The following is a 12,251-nucleotide window of genomic DNA, read 5'->3' as shown; positions in this document are numbered from 1 at the left end:
GAGGTCGAGACGAAAGCTGGGAGAGAAGCTCTGGCTGGTTCCGAATCCGCTATAATGAGGTGTCATTACCGATCGGAGACGTGCCCCCTACGCTGCTCCGCGCGTTGTCGGGAACAAAAAAAAAAAAGTTATGTGCGTGTATACGATGCGATTGTAAACGCCTCCGGTCGTTTCGAGGCGAGAAAGGCTATAATTGTGATCCAACGGGAAAGTTGTACAGACAGCTTTCTTCTACGCCGGCGATCCGTGTAGCTCCAGGGGGTTTGATGGCCTACTTTGTCTTCTCAGAGCAAAGCGGAACGCGTCTCGTTTGCAAGCGCTACTCGCGCAGGTGAAACGAGCGGTCAGAGACCGTGGTAAGCAGGATAGAGTATAAGAAAAATAGCAAAAACAACGAGCAGAAAAATGTTTAGGCATTTAGCGAGTGTAAGCTCTGTCTAACAGGAGTGAAGGCCATTAAAAGTGCACGCGAGCGATGACACAAACACGGTAAACTGACGAGACCCCGTTCGCTGAGTGCAGCGCGCACACTTTTCTTGCTGAAATCATTATGCGAGTCATGCTCCTGCCGTTTGTTTGAACGAGCTTGCGTTTGATAGTGCTTCCTTTTGTTCAGTCTAGCACACAGTTTAGTCGCCAAGAGCCCTCCACGAAACGTCACGACGTGCCGTGTTTGGAGCACGCGTCGAGGCGTCGATAACATTTGATTGAACGTTCGCGCCGCAGCGTGAAGGAGGTATTGGCTGCCTGCCTCAGCAGCCATCGTGGTTCTAGTCACCGTTCGCCTTGGCGAAAGCACTCACCGTCCAGGCTACGTACCGCGATTGTGACGATTAACTGCTGCAGCTCCGTTCGTGCCAATACTTGACGTGGCGTCGGACGCCACGCGATATTTACGCAACCGAGCAGTCCCCGCGTTATTTCCTTTACTTGATCATAATTGGTAGTGGGTGCGAAAAGGAAGATGAGAGAGGCCGCCCATTTAGTGATTTGAACGGGCTGCCGGAGAAGGTTATTGATGGTAACGAGCAGTTTGCGGAGCAGAGTGATTTCTCCGCGATGAACACGCCAGACTAAACCGTGGAATTTACTAAGCGATTTAATAAGAGAGCGCACACACATTTTTTACCTGTCACCCGCTACGCAATTTTCCACAGCCGTCAAAGAGGGCCAAGTGTTTTTTTTTTGCATAAACTTTTGCGCGTGAGTCTGTACACAATATTGGAAAAAGAGAGTATGGTAGTTTTAAAAACAGGGAATAAATTCAAATAGAACAATCCAGTGAGAGACAAGCATCTCACTAAAGGACTTCGATATGTGACAACAGACTTAAAGTGACAACATGAATGGAACAAGGTCGATGTCAGGAGAGAAAGGCGAAAGGGCAAAAGCAAGAAGGTTAATAGAGAAAAAAAAATTTAGCCACTAATGTATCAAATGTTACTCTGTGGAAGCACCCGGAATTCAATCTGCAATAAACAAGTATAAGTGTAGTTATTTGTGGTGAATTGGTTGTTTAGTGTTGTCTTAACATATAAGAAGCAGATAAAATCACCGAGGCTGGTGCTTCACCGAGGATCGCGCTACTTTTTCAAGGACCTCCTGAATCTGAGATTGGTGAGCCAGAACATTTACGGTCACCTGAGTATGTTGCCAGATTGTTATACAGTTGAAGAATTACACGAATAGGGCGTAATTTTTATACACAGATTATGAAAGACCGGATATAATGCTTTGCAGGGTTGGCAACTACCCTTATTTTTGTGAAAGTACGGTGCTTTCTCCCCCACCTATATCTTGCTCCCATGAGTGCCGGTGGCGTTAGCGTGACCAGCTCTTGACTCACCTGTCGCTGAAGCCGCTTGAAATATGCGTTGCAAGGAAGAAAATGATACAACCTCGCTAAATATCCAGCAGGTGATGCACGTAGAAAGGCTCGTGGGCGGTGGCTCGCAGACGCTGACAGAGCGTCAGCGCAGCTTGTGTGACACAAGGGCGGAATATTAATAACAAATTAAGCCAGCCAGCCGAAAGGCACACTATAAGAGTGCAACGAAATAACTAGACCATGGTCGTGTCGTGCCTAGCACGGGGAAAAAAGAAGAGCTTGGAAGACGCTCGAGCTTCAAGAGTACAGAACGCGGCAGGTGATTCGAGTCCCATGCGCATTGCTTTCAACAGTGCCGCAAGGACAAAAACTTCTGTGAACGTAACATTCGCCGTTCGCAACTATCCTAGAATGCTTCTGGAAGTAAAGTTGCTCAGTGCCCACTGCGCCATTCTTTTTCCTTTCCAAAGTGGGCGAAGTAGCCACTCCGCGAACCGCAGCTGCGCACTTTGTAAGGGGTGGACAGCTTGAAACCTCGATCTCGTTGCGAAATTTACATGTTTTAACATTTGGGGCGATGCTACTATTTTGCCACGCAATAGTTTATCCGTTAACGTAACTCCGCCTGTTACATAGGATACTTATAGCATTTTTTTTTACGAAGCACTTCTCAAGCACTGGCGTAGCTCCATAGTAGAACAGCTGCTTGCCCAGCAGAATGCCCGAGTTCAATAGTCACTCGTATCAAAAAGTTTTTCTCATTATATTATGAGCGTGTATTTCAAATTGTCGCCTGCTGACAACGTCTGTTTCTTTATTCTCTCGCAATCAACGATGAGGCCGTCAACAGCCAAATTTCTGTGAAACTTTCTCCTCAACGCTCCTTCGTTGAAATCAGGCATAAAATTTGCGAATTAGCTTATAATAAAAAAACATGCTCTATGCAGAATAAGACGCGCACAGTGTCAATCACTGTGACAAAAGTGGCGCCTAAGAACATTGAGTTCTCAGGAATCGAAACCTTTGAGAGTGTGCCTTCAGTGTACGTATTGAAAGGTTGTTTCGAATTCGCCTTTCCTCTCGGTTTGAAAATTACAACAGCAGCGGCACGTGTTTCTTTCCTAGAAACGTCCGGTCACTTCAATTAACATTTTGTAACACAGGAGCAGAAAGCTTGTGTTTTCGGTTTTGCTAGAGTAAGGAAAATCTTTTTCTGCTTTCAGGTAAAACGAGGGCGCTCTAAGTTAAGAACTAACTCTGATAATGTTGTGTGTGGCTTAGAAGAAAAGATATTTGAAACATCTGGCCAGTAACAAGGAGAAAAGTGTTGAAAATGAGTGGGATACTTTGTAACGCTATTGTTATTCACCATTCATACCAGGTTGAGCCGGCGCACAAAACTGGAAGCCGTCGAGCACTTCTGTTGGTTAACAGCGCAATGGTCTAAACTTAATTTGTTCGTAATCACAGATGCTGCCTGTGGTGATGAATAAGTTTTATACTGAAAAGAACCAGCCGATGAAAAATGCACATGTGTCACTCGCAAAATGTTTTCAGAATGTCTCTAAAGCCATGATCCCACGGTTCGAACCCACGCACACTTTCAGAGGCATGTTATATATGTAAATGTGTACATAAAAACACACATGCATATGCGCGTATCAGCTTATGTTGGCGTTTTTTGTGTTCATTGTATATAACAGTGTCGTTTTTCTCTTTCTTCGGTGATAAACACTTAAATTTTAAGTTATTCCTTTCTTTTACTTCGCCTGGTTAGTCATGAATACATAATTGAGCTTACTACTTGTTTCTAGATGTTATATTGATCTTTTTGTAATTACAACCTATGTGCTGGAGGTCGCGTAAAGTGTGCGACCAATAACATGGATTTTTGTTTCTAGTATCCAGAAAATTATGTATATTCAACCAAATAACTAAATAAATAAGTAAATGGAAATATGTCGGCAAAGTATAGCAAAGAAGGGGATGTATAAAACGGCACACAACTTCGCACGTAATGAAATGTAAAGGCTTGCTCCAATACGGTGAATAAAACCGAGTCCAGGACAGTCATAAACATCGCCGTTTTCCTCCCGGGAACAGCGGACCTCGTGACTACAAATAGTCGCACTTTTGGAGACGTCCCGAAAATTCGCGCTCCACGCGACTGCTTGCACAAAGTAACCACATTTTGTGCTCGGCTCCGCTGTACTGGCTGCCCCAAATTGTTTCCCAAAAATTTGTTGTACTCCGCAGGTTCCGGCGGGTTTCCGAGAAGGAACAAAATAAAGTAATACAATTTTTGCCTTCCAAGTTCTTCGCAAGTGATGGGCTGAATGCGCGTTAGGCAAAATGCCCATGTAGGCATGCCAGTGGCGAGATGTTATGCGGTTACGGCCAAGGAGCATTTGCAGAAGCCAAGAGCGAGAGTGCCGCATAGGCAAGACAATTCCGGGCCTGCTTGCGACGCAATAACGGTGGGGAAAATGTTTACTGCCGCTTCCTTTCTTTTCATAAAACAAGAAACTTGCGCACTGCCGAACGTGTCCAAGACACCAGAAAATTTGATTGCGCACTTCAAGTGGGCCTTCGAAGCCACAGATTCTTAGCACGGCCATGATGGCGTTAGAACATTACAGAGAGACAGAGAGAGAAAACGAAAATAAAGAGGCAGCGGTGAGTGGAAGCAGAAAAGAAAGTTGCACCCGCATACAGGCTCCCCTGTCCCCCAATCCCGCGCGTTCTTCACTGCGCCTAACAAAAAAATAATGTATAGAGGATTAAGCGAGAGTGAGGGGGCGGGGGGGGGGGGTCAATTTTTATTGCCTCCTTGCACGCGCCCGCTGCTTCGGAATGAAAATGCCGCATGGTTCACCGAACCTTCGTATCTCTCGGCCGAAGAAGCGTTTTTCTCATTACCCACCCACGGCGTGTGGCAGCGGTGACATAATGAAAGCGAGGCATATTGTGTATTAGGGGGAGGCGCCGCGTCGACACGCGCCTTCGTTCGACGCTGCTGCGCCGGCTTGCGCGACACGCCGGGCTGCCCGTCGCGACGCCTCGAACGTCCTATAAAAGACGGCGCAGACAGAGCTATTCGCTGCAGACATGGCGAAGGGATAATAAATAAACGTGAATAAGAAGACTGGAAGGGAAAACGTGTGCAAATGATTTTTTTCCCACAACAAAAGGAGGGAGCAAACACAGTTCACAATTTTCTTTTATGAGAATGCTTGCCCCAATTCTTGTGGTCACATTGTCGCGAACCTGCCCGGGGTCAACACAGCAATTGCGGCACCGTATACGTTAAACAAGAAGGCCACGTCACGGCCCAGAGCGATGTACCTCAAGGTCGAGCTTATAAATAAATGTGTGCTCTTTGTTAACGTGGGCTCGTATTGCACAGAACATTCCATAACAAAATACACCGTAAGAGACTATTTCTGCCTACCATAATGCCAGACATTCATCAGCTAAAGCGGCTGGCAGACAGAAAGGAAAACTTGAGAGCTACAAAGCCCGCGAAGTGGAGTTTGGAAACATTGAAATAACAAGCGCAGTACGTTCGGATGGAAGTGCCCGCGAGCCATTATCATTTCGCAGCTCAGGATTCTGTATAAATATGGTAGGTAGTCGTTACACTAGGCATTTTTAACGTTCACTGCAGTTGTGAGGACAAATTTTTATTGAAAATTGAAAGGGATCTGGGCGACGGGAAGGCTGTTTGCGTTGGCAAAGAAGACACTGCCCAAGCTCTTTGGACGAGAGATCGTTGCTTGTCGAGATCCGAGATGTACCGGGCAGCCTTTCAGCCCGCTCGCGTTGGCTGGCTTATTAACGCCATAACTACTGTTTTAAAAGCGAAGCTCCTTAAACTCGAAGGGAAAGCGTCGGGTGTCCGCAAATCCGCGCCGTTTCTTATCAATAACCAAGCCACAGCTGCGCACCATCTGGGTTTAACCATAGTCCTTCAATACTTTTTGAAGGACTATGGTTTAACCTTGCCTAACCGCGCATGCACCGTGTATCAGTCACCGCCAAGCCACGCCCACAGATGGAGACAGTCATGCGCAGCCGCCACGCCAAGGTTGCCACGCCAGTTTGCTTCTACCGGGGCTTCCACAGCTAGGTTTGCTCGGTAGCTTCTGGCGCTGGAGTTCAGACATTCTTGCGAGGTCTGTAAAAGGCTGTGGTTCGCCTCTTTCATGTCTACATCAAATAAAGTCCAAGTAACAGATATGGAGGCGACGTTAAGCCCCTAAGATGAACCAGCTTCGTTGTTGCTTAAGCTTTACATAGCTAATGTAGATTTATTCCTTTTACTTGTTTTGCTGTGAAGCCTGCTTTATGTAGTAAAGTCTATCTTCTGGCCTTAAAGTTATCACTTCTTGAAGAAAGACTCAATAACGTGAAGATTAGCTGCATTACTAAATAACATTACAGGTGACACTCCTCCAATTTATCATTTATCAGTTATGACACTCACGCTTAGAGAGCTTCGGGGGCGCATACGTCAGGAGAGAATTCTGTAATATCTGTGCGCAGGTTGTCGATGAAGAGGAGTAGCTCCTTCTTTCCAAGGGTCCTTTAACGTAAAATGCAAACGCGCGAATATCAGCGGTTCTTGTTGTCCACATATACGGGTGACGAAAGCTAGAATACTTCACGCGTTTTACTGTTAGCGTCAGTACTTTTCCATGCGTGATTGTCGTTGATCAGCCCCCGCTTTTTGATACATACAGACGCACGATTTTCATGTACAAGTTCATCATAAACGAGAGACACGGAAAAATGACTGCACAAGTAGTGCGTTAATTATTGCTACAGACGATTAGCTTTCTCCTTTTTTCATCGTCCTAGCAAAAAGCTTTTGGGATCAATGGTTCATTAATAAGTAAAAGGTGCACACCAACTCAGTGCAATGTTTCAAGGGATAATTTACAAAACATTTCCGGAAAAATTCTTGAGCCATCTGTGCTGTACTATTGCGTGCCTCTTCTGAACTCGGAGCTAATACTAGATATTCACGAAGAACAAGTGCATCTGATGCTTAATGTTTTTACAACTTACTGCTTTAAAACGTAAAACTTTGAAACAGATCAATTTTATTGTTAGAGTTTGATGACCTCAGGCTGACACGCAACAAATCAACCGAATTTACCCAGGAAACAAAACGTCATTTGATAAATGAAAAAAAAAGAATGGAAAATGAGTTGAATAAAGAGGGCATGAAGGATAAGGCCCCACTTAATACATAAACTCAAAAGAGCAGCTCTACATAACTGAGGAGGAGAGGCCAGGATATCCGATAATGATAGAAAACGAGCGTATATACGTCCTGTCTCAGCAATGGCCTTGCGACAAAGTCAAAGCAACAAAAAAAGCGGTTTGCAGGCTGAACTTTTGTGCAGCTTCGGCCAAGCCCACTGGTTTAGATCCATCCTCTAGTAGTCTTCGTCTTCTTAGATTGTCTTCATAGAGTACCAACACCAGGTAGGCTTAGCGAAGGCAGTGCTGAAGAGGAGCAAGCGCGCACGTAGGCGTAGCGGAAACCCACTGCGTCCACTTTGTGCGCAGTGGAATGGCGCCATGCAGGGATGTCTTAAAGGCTCTCGCATTCAGAGCCGAACGCGTTTGTGAGAGGTAAAGAGCTTTTGACAAATACATTCACGAGCCTTATGTTACTGTCATTTGTCTTCAGCCTTCAAGCGGTGTCATTTGCACACTCCTGAGCCTCTTGTGCCTTTTCTCTTTTCTTTTTTTCTGGCCAGCATACGCATCTTAAGCTTAGCGTTGCGAAACTAACCTCCTTCTTGCCTGTCTCATCAGAAACGTTTCTCAAGAGGACTATGTACTTTACAAACTTGTTTCCTATATATCTTTTTCTAAGGATAAAGGGCTCTACTAACACACTCATAACGATTTTGTATTAGGTCTTAGTTAACTTTATTTTGCAGTTAAACATAGTAAATTCCACTATACAGCAGTTACCAGAGTGTTTGCTTTGGGCACGATAACCGGCATCTCGTACAGCACGCAGAGAGAAAAAGAAAGAAAAGCTGTGATGCAGTTTTCTTGGAGAAGGATTGCACCATTGTAAATACATGTATGTCGAAATAAAGCGGTGAGGTAGTCAACGTGTGAGGACTGAATTTTCGATGCAGTTAACGTCTACTGTGAGAGCACTAACAAGTGACGTATAAGGTAGGTTGCACTGCTCCAAGTCGTGTTAAGATCAATTGACAAACCATCAAGCTTCGCAAATGCGTATCCTGTCAGGGAAACGACACGAAACAATAGAATGTCAAGAAGCAGCTGCGACTGCAGTCTCGCTAACGTCTTTATTCACCGCGATTACTTTAACCTCACGAGTTAAGTATTCAGGTTTCAATTGGAGATCGTACATTTAACGCTACACTTCTGGGACACTCGACTTTCAGGTACAAGAAAGAAAGTAGGCGAATGGGTGTACTCGTGAGCTCAGCAGGTTACTCTGATTACAGCAGTGAGTGCACATTTTTTCTCTCGGTAGGTAAGTGGTAAAATCTGTTTACTGCGGTTGAATCACCGGATGTATTAAAACCTCACTCATCTAACAATACGCAAAAAACCCAATTTACATACGGAAGTTTTTATCGCTGGGAGTCGAAAGAAGGAACCGAAACGATTTGTAACGTGTTTGCTTCTGAGGGGCAAGGCGCGCTCACACCGCAGAAGGAATAACTTGAATCAACTTGCTCCAAAGGAAGAAAAGTGTAAACATGATCACACTGCGAAAACCAAAACGCTTGTTTCGCATAAATGCAAGTGAAGTGTTTCAGCGACAGGGCTAGAAGCTTTACGGTAGTCGAAAGTTCTGGGAACATGTTTGCATTGAACAGTTGACGTGGGCTGCTAGCAAGCCCGCTTTATTAGTAACGCAGACGGTAACAGTCACTCTGACAAATAACCACAATAATAAAGTTTCAGAAAAAAAAAGGACTCAACACAAACGCACTTCCGGCAACCACAATGACTTTATTCCACATTTTCTTGAGCATATAACATCGGGGAAGACATGTTTTCTCAATGTTTTTTTTTTTTTTGGTTTCGTCGAAGCTGCGGCACAACCATTGGTAATCACTCTTGCAACCGTGACAGTATCCTCACAAGCGCTTATTCATCAGTATATATACTCGGTAGTGGTGGCCTTGTGCCACACATTAAACATTATGATTGCGTTGCAACTATTCCATTTCAAGCCATCAGTCCCAGTTTGTCTCGGATAGAAGGAGAAAGTGAAAGAAACGCTAGAAAAATTTGTCGTTACCTGTCATCTGAAAGAGACAAGATATTTGCGTGTCACAAATGAGAAGCCGAATTCACAGATTCTCTGCTGGTCCTCGTAGATTTTTTCCCTGTCGTCAGCTGCAATGTTGTTCCACAACGAATAAAAACACACTTTTATTTCATGCTTTTTACGACTTGCCGGGTGCCTTCGATAATAATATTTCAAATACCACGATTGGCTGCGATCTCCCCTTGCCGACAAGTTTGGCGCAAGACGCCTTTTTGTTGGTGTGTGTGTGTGTGTGTGTGTGTGTGTGTGTGTGCGTGCGTACGTGCGTGTGTGTGCGTGTGTGTGTGTGTGTGTGTGTGTGTGTGTGTGTCTGCTTGAATGTGGGCCCTGGGGCCTTATTCATGAGTTTGCCTTTGTAAGGTTTTTATTGTTCTTTTGTTGACTGATGCCCTTCGCTAATGACACATTCGTTGTCATTGTTGAACAGCAAAAGTACAAACCTTAAAAATGTATGCGCCTTCTGCTAATACAGGTCCGAGGGCCGTATTCACGAGAAATTTTTACGCTAAAAATACTTTGTCCAGCATGACGACTAGTAGGCTGTAATCTTACATACTATGCCCTGCCGCGGTGGTCCAGTGGCTAAGGTACTCGGCTGCTGACCCGAAGGTCGTGGGATCGAATCCCGGCTGCAGCTGCTGCAATTCCGATTGAGGCGGAAATATTGTAGGCCCGTGTGCTCAGATTTGGGTGCACGTTAAAGAACCCCAGGTGGTCGAAATTTCTGGAGCCCTCCCCTACGGCGTCTCTCATAATCATATGATGATTTTGTGACATTAAACCCCACATATATATCAATTATCTTACCTACTATTATTCAATGTGAGCGGTGAACGGCAAAGAGTTATTCACAAACGAAAGCCTGCATTCACGAAAATTCTCTTACACAAGAATTTCTCGTAAGAGAATATTTTAGCCCGTCATAGTGCAATGCGCATGAAGGAGGGCAGCCGACCAGTGGCAAATAACACTTAGGACCAGAAAATTTTTCTTGAAATCAGGCCTTCCCGGAGAGGAAATCAGAAAGCTTCAAGAAACATTTCGTGTGACACAGGCCCAGCTTCCTCAAATCCTGTCGACACTTAGGCACCACAGCTCGATGGTTTGGCGTCGCTGCAGTTTAAACTTCGGTGCTATCTTGCGCATACATCGTATGACTACTGCTAGTTAGTGTTTATTTCGCGCATAAGCAGCTGAAGCAAGTGCGCATATCGGGTCTTGATTAACTGACATAATTAAGCTATTTTCAAGAGAACAATATCTTCAATCGAGATAATTATAGATATTTTTTTACGTTAGGAAGACACGACCTTGAGTACATTCATACTTTAATGGATGTTGCCGTATTCGTATAGATAACGTCTAATTACAAAGCCTCACTGAAAAAGAAACTGTGGGCTAGTTGTTCGTGAATTAGAGGTGAGCCACCGCAAAGTTGTGAAAAGCGACCATCATTGAGTGCCCTTTGTGCGTAGTTTCCGGTTCACTCCTCTTCAAGAGTTCGCTCGTATTCACCTATTTTCGAGGCTGTTCACACTGCATATTTGTCGTAAGACAACGCGCAAGCGAAAGGTCTTATAACGAGCTCATTTCTCCAATAAACGTATAATTTTGACCAGAATATGTCCACTCACTAACTTTTGTTTGAGCAAGTGGAAGACGCGCTGCTCTGAGAATTTAAAAATAAAACCTGAATGGAGGGTAGATAGCACGGCATCGGTTACTTTCGGATTTCCGCGTAACGCTCTTCGGGGATGATTTCAAAATTTTTAGCGACTGCAGGACAACACTGGCATCGCGCTGTGGTGCATGGTTTGCTCTGTAACTCTATAAACTTTTGCGCGGTAGTTAGGTTACGCTTCCGAGGGTATATATATTTTTAAGTTGGCATTAATGGCCAAGATATATCACTCGCGTGACTCACTGATGGATGATCGGCCAGAGTGGTCGAGAACTGTTCGCTACCGCACATCTGTGCGAGTGCAGAGATGTGGCGCAAGTGACACACCACTTTTGGCTGTGCTGGTCGAGTGAGTCCGGAGGCAAAACACGTGGGCCGCGTGTCGCTCGGCAAAGCGCACGCGGTGCCGGCGCGCCCAGGACGCGAAACCTCCTGGGCACGTCGGCCGTGGGAATTTGAAAGGGGGGCATGCGTTACTGACCGTCCTTGTCGTAGTGGCTCCAGACGTCCATGAACTGGCTGGCCGTCAGGTTCTTCAGCTCCCTAGTCTTCTTGTCCCTGAACTGGCGCATGAAGTTGGCACTGCCCTTGTTGCCTGCCTTGGTGCTTTCGGCCATCGCGCGTTAAGTTTTTGGCAGAGGAACGGTCTGTAAGAGCAGGGCACGAGGGTGGGATAATACGCAGGTAGAGGAAGATTGGGGAGACGTTGTCGTCTGAGCGATCGACAGGGCCGAGTGGCGGCGGAGGGTTGTCGCGTAACGGGGCGCGCTGTTGTGAGAGTGCACCTAGTGTGCTCGGAGTGCGGCTGCTGCTCGTGCGGGCGACGACGAGAAGCTGCGGCCGGCCAGCTGCGTCCCACTACTGTTGGCCACTCGCCGCTCCACCGGGGGGCGCCTCCTCGCCTCTGCGCAGCCGCAGTATCGACCTGCCTTCACCGCGGGTCCGCGCCGCAGGTGCGCGCCCGGCACTCGGACGGCAGTGCCGAGAGCGCGTCAAGTCGCCGCAACAGGAAGGCATGAGTCGGGCGGCAAGAATGCCGATAACGGCAGCGATGCGCTTCACAACACTCATGGCAGCGCTGCGGAAGATGCTGCGAGACGTCGTGCTGCAGGTGGTTGAACACGAACGAATAACACATCGAGAAAGAAAATAAGTAGTAGGAGCAACAGATCCCGCTTAGGACAGCATTACTTGAGGAGTAAGTGTGCGTACGTTTCGGGACTTCGACAATCAGTCGTCAATGTTATGTGCATTTGCTGTCAGTAAAGTTGAGTTTTCGTTACTTGGGAATAAATGTTCGTAAACACCTTTATCATTGCGAAGTGTGCTCGCAAAGTTTTTTTCTTTTTTTTTTTAAGGCAAACCCGCAAAGTTGTGTGTAGATGCAGCCTCCGCAGCAGCCA

General features: G+C 46.0%; 1 protein-coding gene across 1 annotated transcript in view; it reads right to left on the bottom strand.

Annotated features, from left to right (window-relative positions):
• Cbp53E (Calbindin 53E) overlaps positions 1-11,681 on the bottom strand; it is a 203,428-nt gene extending 191,747 nt beyond the window's left edge. The window contains exon 1 of the mRNA XM_037427562.2: positions 11,330-11,681. Within this exon, the coding sequence (XP_037283459.1) occupies positions 11,330-11,465 (136 nt within the window). The 5' untranslated portion in view covers positions 11,466-11,681. The remainder of the gene's footprint in view (positions 1-11,329) is intronic.
• Positions 11,682-12,251: the final 570 nt, after the last annotated feature.

The sequence above is a fragment of the Rhipicephalus microplus genome, chromosome X (genome assembly GCF_043290135.1).
Source record: "Rhipicephalus microplus isolate Deutch F79 chromosome X, USDA_Rmic, whole genome shotgun sequence".
Classification (NCBI taxonomy): Eukaryota; Metazoa; Arthropoda; class Arachnida; order Ixodida; family Ixodidae; genus Rhipicephalus; species Rhipicephalus microplus.
This window is presented reverse-complemented; position numbering and strand designations above follow the sequence as displayed.